The sequence below is a fragment of the Pleuronectes platessa genome, unplaced genomic scaffold (assembly GCF_947347685.1).
Source record: "Pleuronectes platessa unplaced genomic scaffold, fPlePla1.1 scaffold_223, whole genome shotgun sequence".
Lineage (NCBI taxonomy): Eukaryota > Metazoa > Chordata > Actinopteri > Pleuronectiformes > Pleuronectidae > Pleuronectes > Pleuronectes platessa.
The window spans coordinates 1-7,500 of NW_026519026.1; the positions used below are offsets into that span (position 1 = coordinate 1).

Below are 7,500 nucleotides of genomic sequence, written 5' to 3' on the forward strand. Positions count from 1 at the left end.
AATGCCAATCACTCTTTCTCAAGGTCACATCCATTAATTTATTTTGACCAGCTTCACAAAAGTGAAAGAAAATCAGTTGTTAATTCAATAAAGAGACAAGAAATCAAATACAATTTAACGATTCACCTTCATATTCAAGTCTTCACATTCAGTCGAGGACAAATATCAAGTTGTTAGTGGAGCTAGTGACGATAACTGGTGTGGGTGTCTGTGTGTGTCTGTGTGTGCGGGGGCCTCAAGGCCGACCCCCCCCCCCCCCCCCCCCCCCCCCCCCCCCCCAACACATATAAACAGATATTACTCAAATAGCTCCTGTCAGAGAGGGAGAGAGAGAGAGGATGGGGGGGGGGGGGGGAGACAGAGAGAGGATCTTCTCATGCAGTAAACACAGGAGACGTGTTTTCATCTCCAGGTTAAAGCAACAGAACAAACAAACAGTTCAGACATGAAGTGACAACTCAGATCAGAGAGGGAGATAAAACAGAGTGAGGAAGAGGAAGAGAAGAGGAAGAGGAAGAGATAGAAGAGGATCAGAGCCAGATGGATTTATTAAATCAGCCCATAGGAGACTTTCACAGATATGTCAGACACTCTGATATATCTGTGTATATATGTTTATATTTATATATGAAGAACTGGTGTTTCTGAGGTCACAGTGACCTTTGACCAATAAAATCTATCAGTTCTTCAGTTTTTCAGTTTCTCTTTGAGACCAAGTAAACGTTTGTAGTGAATCTGAAGTCACAGAAGAAATCACGTGCACAGAGGTAGGTGGAAAACTTGAAAACAATCCGAGGGGAGGAAAGAGAAACAGAACATTTCTGGTGATGATTAAAAGAGGGTGCATGGGGGGGCGGGGGGCAATCAGAAAGAGGTGAAGGGGAGATCAAAAGAGATGACATCGTGCTCAGGAAAAAAGAGGACAGGAAAAGAGATGAGCAGGAGAATTGAGGACGAGGAAACAAAACAAGAGGAGAGAGAGATTGATGTCGGGCACAGGAGATAAGAATGGAGAGAAAAGGGAGGAGAGAAGGAAAAAGACTGGAAAAGAGATGGAGGGAAAAGAGGATGAATGTTCAGGGGGAAAGTGTGAAGAGGAGGATAAGGAGCGTTTGCAGTGATGAAGAGAGAGAAGAGGAGACATCGAGGAGGAAGGGAACAGAGAGAGGGAGAGGAGGAAGAAGAGATTTTTACCTGTGAAATAGATGCTGAGCGACTCCGGCAGACCTGTTGAAAAGAGAGAAACAGAAGAAACACTGAGAAACAGAGGATGAGGACAAGAGAAGACAGGAAGCTGCAGCGTCTCTGATTTACTGATGCAAAGCTCCACCCGCTCACATGGAGAGACACTGAAGTCGGCTTTGATCTGGGATTAGGGATTTTCTTTAGTTCGGTGCGTCTCGTGGAAAATAAGACAGATCTCTGGAAGTGTCTCATGTCCCCTGGAGACTTTAAACTCCAGTTTTCAGATGCTCCTCATGAAGCCTGATGAGACGTGTGCCTAGGTTTTATAATCTAGGACCAAACGACTGAGGCAGAACAGTCTAAACTAATTATTATTTATTTTATGACTCAGATATTCTGAATATTGAATTATCAGTAGAGCTGATGTCTTTGAGATTTCTACGACTCTCTAAAAAACAAAAAAAAGTGTTTTTTCCAGGTTCAGTTTAATGAGTTTCCTGAAATAATTAAGAGTCGAATAATATATCAAGTTGTTTTTTAACTAATTAAAACACCAATTTAAAGTATTCGTCTCAACTGATTGACAAAAAAGCTGTTTCTAGTCCTGATGTGGCAGATGTGCTGGAACCAGGAAGCTACTGGGTTCATGTGTCGGAACCAGGAAGCTACTGGGTACATGTGTCGGAACCAGGAAGCTACTGGCTTCATGTGTTGGAACCAGGAAGCTACTGGCTTCATGTGTCGGAACCAGGAAGCTACTGGGTACATGTGTCGGAACCAGGAAGCTACTGGCTTCATGTGTCGGAACCAGGAAGCTACTGGGTACATGTTTCGGAACCAGGAAGCTACTCGGTTCATGTGTATGAACCAGTGAGCTACTGGCTTCATGTGTCTGAACCAGGAAGCTACTGGGTACATGTTTCGGAACCAGGAAGCTACTCGGTTCATGTGTATGAACCAGTGAGCTACTGGCTTCATGTGTCTGAACCAGGAAGCTACTGGCTTCATGTGTATGAACCAGTGAGCAACTGGGTTCATGCGTCGGAACCAGGAAGCTACTAGCGTCATGTGCCTGCACCAGTGAGCTACTGGGTTCATGTGTCGGAACCAGGAAGCTACTGGGTACATGTGTCGGAACCACGAAGCTACTGGCTTCATGTGTCTGAACCAGTGAGCTACTGGTTTCATGTGTCTGAACCGGGAAGCTACTGGCTTCATGTGTATGAACCAGTGAACTACTGGCTTCATGTGTCTGAACCAGGAAGCTACTGGGTTCATGTGTCTGAACCAGGAAGCTACTGGCTTCATGTGTCGGAACCAGGAAGCTACTGGGTTCATGTGTCAGAACCAGGAAGCTACTGGGTACATGTGTCGGAACCAGGAAGCTACTAGCTTCATGTGTCTGAACCAGGAAGCTACTGGCTTCATGTGTATGAACCAGTGAACTACTGGCTTCATGTGTCTGAACCAGGAAGCTACTGGGTTCATGTGTCTGAACCAGGAAGCTACTAGCGTCATGTGCCTGCACCAGGAAGCTACTGGCTTCATGTGTCGGAACCAAGAAGCTACTGGCTTCATGTGTCAGAACCAGGAAGCTACTGGGTACATGTGTCGGAACCAGGAAGCTACTAGCTTCATGTGTCTGAACCAGGAAGCTACTGGCTTCATGTGTCGGAACCAGGAAGCTACTGGGTTCATGTGTCTGAACCAGGAAGCTACTCGGTTCATGTGTCTGAACCAGGAAGCTACTGGCTTCATGTGTCGGAACCAGGAAGCTACTGGCTTCATGTGTCTGAACCAGGAAGCTACTGGCTTCATGTGTATGAACCAGTGAGCTACTGGCTTCATGTGTCTGAACCAGGAAGCTACTGGGTTCATGCGTCGGAACCAGGAAGCTACTAGCTTCATGTGTCTGAACCAGGAAGCTACTGGGTTCATGTGTCGGAACCAGGAAGCTACTAGCTTCATGTGTCTGAACCAGGAAGCAACCGGCTTCATGTGTATGAACCAGTGAGCTACTGGCTTCATGTGTCTGAACCAGGAAGCTACTGGGTTCATGTGTCTGAACCAGGAAGCTACTGGGTTCATGTGTATGAACCAGGAAGCTACTGGCTTCATGTGTCGGAACCAGGAAGCTACTGGGTACATGTGTCGGAACCAGGAAGCTACTGGCTTCATGTGTCGGAACCAGGAAGCTACTGGGTACATGTTTCGGAACCAGGAAGCTACTCAGTTCATGTGTATGAACCAGTGAGCTACTGGCTTCATGTGTCTGAACCAGGAAGCTACTGGCTTCATGTGTATGAACCAGTGAGCAACTGGGTTCATGCGTCGGAACCAGGAAGCTACTAGCGTCATGTGCCTGCACCAGTGAGCTACTGGGTTCATGTGTCGGAACCAGGAAGCTACTGGGTACATGTGTCGGAACCACGAAGCTACTGGCTTCATGTGTCTGAACCAGTGAGCTACTGGTTTCATGTGTCTGAACCAGGAAGCTACTGGCTTCATGTGTATGAACCAGTGAACTACTGGCTTCATGTGTCTGAACCAGGAAGCTACTGGGTTCATGTGTCTGAACCAGGAAGCTACTAGCGTCATGTGCCTGCACCAGGAAGCTACTGGCTTCATGTGTCGGAACCAGGAAGCTACTGGCTTCATGTGTCAGAACCAGGAAGCTACTGGGTACATGTGTCGGAACCAGGAAGCTACTAGCTTCATGTGCTGGAACCAGGAAGCTACTGGGTACATGTGTATGAACCAGGAAGCTACTAGCTTCATGTGTCTGAACCAGGAAGCTACTGGCTTCATGTGTCGGAACCAGGAAGCTACTGGGTTCATGTGTCTGAACCAGGAAGCTACTCGGTTCATGTGTCTGAACCAGGAAGCTACTGGCTTCATGTGTCGGAACCAGGAAGCTACTGGCTTCACGTGTCTGAACCAGGAAGCTACTGGCTTCATGTGTATGAACCAGTGAGCTACTGGCTTCATGTGTCTGAACCAGGAAGCTACTGGGTTCATGCGTCGGAACCAGGAAGCTACTAGCTTCATGTGTCTGAACCAGGAAGCTACTGGGTTCATGTGTCGGAACCAGGAAGCTACTAGCTTCATGTGTCTGAACCAGGAAGCAACCGGCTTCATGTGTATGAACCAGTGAGCTACTGGCTTCATGTGTCTGAACCAGGAAGCTACTGGGTTCATGTGTCTGAACCAGGAAGCTACTGGGTTCATGTGTATGAACCAGGAAGCTACTGGCTTCATGTGTCGGAACCAGGAAGCTACTGGGTACATGTGTCGGAACCAGGAAGCTACTGGCTTCATGTGTCGGAACCAGGAAGCTACTGGGTACATGTTTCGGAACCAGGAAGCTACTCGGTTCATGTGTATGAACCAGTGAGCTACTGGCTTCATGTGTCTGAACCAGGAAGCTACTGGCTTCATGTGTATGAACCAGTGAGCAACTGGGTTCATGCGTCGGAACCAGGAAGCTACTAGCGTCATGTGCCTGCACCAGTGAGCTACTGGGTTCATGTGTCGGAACCAGGAAGCTACTGGGTACATGTGTCGGAACCACGAAGCTACTGGCTTCATGTGTCTGAACCAGTGAGCTACTGGTTTCATGTGTCTGAACCAGGAAGCTACTGGCTTCATGTGTATGAACCAGTGAACTACTGGCTTCATGTGTCTGAACCAGGAAGCTACTGGGTTCATGTGTCTGAACCAGGAAGCTACTAGCGTCATGTGCCTGCACCAGGAAGCTACTGGCTTCATGTGTCGGAACCAGGAAGCTACTGGCTTCATGTGTCAGAACCAGGAAGCTACTGGGTACATGTGTCGGAACCAGGAAGCTACTAGCTTCATGTGCTGGAACCAGGAAGCTACTGGGTACATGTGTATGAACCAGGAAGCTACTAGCTTCATGTGCTGGAACCAGGAAGCTACTGGCTTCATGTGTTGGAACCAGGAAGCTACTAGCTTCATGTGTCTGAACCAGGAAGCTACTCGGTTCATGTGTCTGAACCAGGAAGCTACTGGCTTCATGTGTCGGAACCAGGAAGCTACTGGCTTCATGTGTCTGAACCAGGAAGCTACTGGGTTCATGCGTCGGAACCAGGAAGCTACTAGCTTCATGTGTCTGAACCAGGAAGCTACTGGGTTCATGTGTCGGAACCAGGAAGCTACTAGCTTCATGTGTCTGAACCAGGAAGCTACTGGCTTCATGTGTATGAACCAGTGAGCTACTGGCTTCATGTGTCTGAACCAGGAAGCTACTGGGTTCATGTGTCTGAACCAGGAAGCTACTGGGTTCATGTGTCTGAACCAGGAAGCTACTGGGTTCATGTGTATGAACCAGGAAGCTACTGGCTTCATGTGTCGGAACCAGGAAGCTACTGGGTACATGTGTCGGAACCAGGAAGCTACTGGCTTCATGTATCGGAACCAGGAAGCTACTGGTTACATGTTTCGGAACCAGGAAGCTACTCGGTTCATGTGTATGAACCAGTGAGCTACTGGCTTCATGTGTCTGAACCAGGAAGCTACTGGCTTCATGTGTATGAACCAGTGAGCAACTGGGTTCATGCGTCGGAACCAGGAAGCTACTAGCGTCATGTGCCTGCACCAGTGAGCTACTGGGTTCATGTGTCGGAACCAGGAAGCTACTGGGTACATGTGTCGGAACCACGAAGCTACTGGCTTCATGTGTCTGAACCAGTGAGCTACTGGTTTCATGTGTCTGAACCAGGAAGCTACTGGCTTCATGTGTATGAACCAGTGAACTACTGGCTTCATGTGTCTGAACCAGGAAGCTACTGGGTTCATGTGTCTGAACCAGGAAGCTACTAGCGTCATGTGCCTGCACCAGGAAGCTACTGGCTTCATGTGTCGGAACCAGGAAGCTACTGGCTTCATGTGTCAGAACCAGGAAGCTACTGGGTACATGTGTCGGAACCAGGAAGCTACTAGCTTCATGTGCTGGAACCAGGAAGCTACTGGGTACATGTGTATGAACCAGGAAGCTACTAGCTTCATGTGCTGGAACCAGGAAGCTACTGGCTTCATGTGTTGGAACCAGGAAGCTACTAGCTTCATGTGTCTGAACCAGGAAGCTACTCGGTTCATGTGTCGGAACCAGGAAGCTACTAGCTTCATGTGCTGGAACCAGGAAGCTACTGGGTACATGTGTATGAACCAGTGAGCTACTGGCTTCATGTGTCGGAACCAGGAAGCTACTGGGTACATGTGTCGGAACCAGGAAGCTACTGGGTACATGTGTCGGAACCAGGAAGCTACTAGCTTCATGTGCTGGAACCAGGAAGCTACTGGGTACATGTGTATGAACCAGTGAGCTACTGGCTTCATGTGTCGGAACCAGGAAGCTACTGGGTACATGTGTCGGAACCAGGAAGCTACTGGGTACATGTGTCGGAACCAGGAAGCTACTAGCTTCATGTGTCTGAACCAGGAAGCTACTCGGTTCATGTGTCTGAACCAGGAAGCTACTGGCTTCATGTGTCGGAACCAGGAAGCTACTGGCTTCATGTGTCTGAACCAGGAAGCTACTGGCTTCATGCGTCGGAACCAGGAAGCTACTAGCTTCATGTGTATGAACCAGTGAACTACTGGCTTCATGTGTCTGAACCAGGAAGCTACTGGGTTCATGTGTCGGAACCAGTGAGCTACTGGGTTCAGAGGCTGGATTCGTTCTTCTGCTCCCACAGGAAGTGTCCCTGTGGCGTGCTGCTCGGCTGCAGATCGATACTCGGCTGCTCGGACTAAACGTTTTCCAGAAATAAACCTGAACCCTGCAGATATTTCACTTTAATTATATTGGATTTTTTTTTATAGTGTATAAATCTAAAGACAGTTTAACAACAACGTGATCGTGACGGATGTTTAGCACCGACTCAGATGCTCAGGTTTTAAAACCCTGGAGCCCAAATCAATCAGCTGTGTGTGTCTCTGTGTGTGTGTGTGTGTGTGTGTGTGTGTGTCTCACCGATGAAGGAGTACTGGTACAGCTCCTGGAGGTGCGATGGTGCCGTTGGCGGCCGGTAAATGATCTTGCCGTTGTTAACGTCAGCCTGGGAGAAGTGGATCACCGGCGTGTAGGGCCGGTCCCGGTGCTCGATCGCCCCTGAACACAAACAGGAAATGGATTTCATTTAGTTTCTGTGTTCAGTGTTTCTTTCCTCTGGTGCGTTGTGAAGTTGTTCCTGTGATTTTAAAAGTTAAGAAGCTCATTAAACATACGGAAAAGTTGGGACCTAAATCAGATAATTTCATGTTTAAATTGTTCAGATTAAAGGATTATTATAT

The 7,500-nt window shown here is 48.2% G+C and overlaps 1 protein-coding gene across 1 annotated transcript in view; it reads right to left on the reverse strand.

The window, feature by feature from the left end:
* Positions 1 to 1,194: 1,194 nt before the first annotated feature.
* LOC128436373 (extracellular matrix organizing protein FRAS1) overlaps positions 1,195 to 7,500 on the reverse strand; it is a gene marked incomplete at its 3' end in the record, with an annotated part of 53,753 nt that continues 47,447 nt past the window's right edge. The window contains exons 22-23 of the mRNA XM_053418139.1: positions 7,181 to 7,318; positions 1,195 to 1,227 (exon numbers count right to left, since the gene is read on the reverse strand). Coding sequence (XP_053274114.1) covers positions 1,195 to 1,227; positions 7,181 to 7,318 — 171 coding nt within the window. The remainder of the gene's footprint in view (positions 1,228 to 7,180; positions 7,319 to 7,500) is intronic.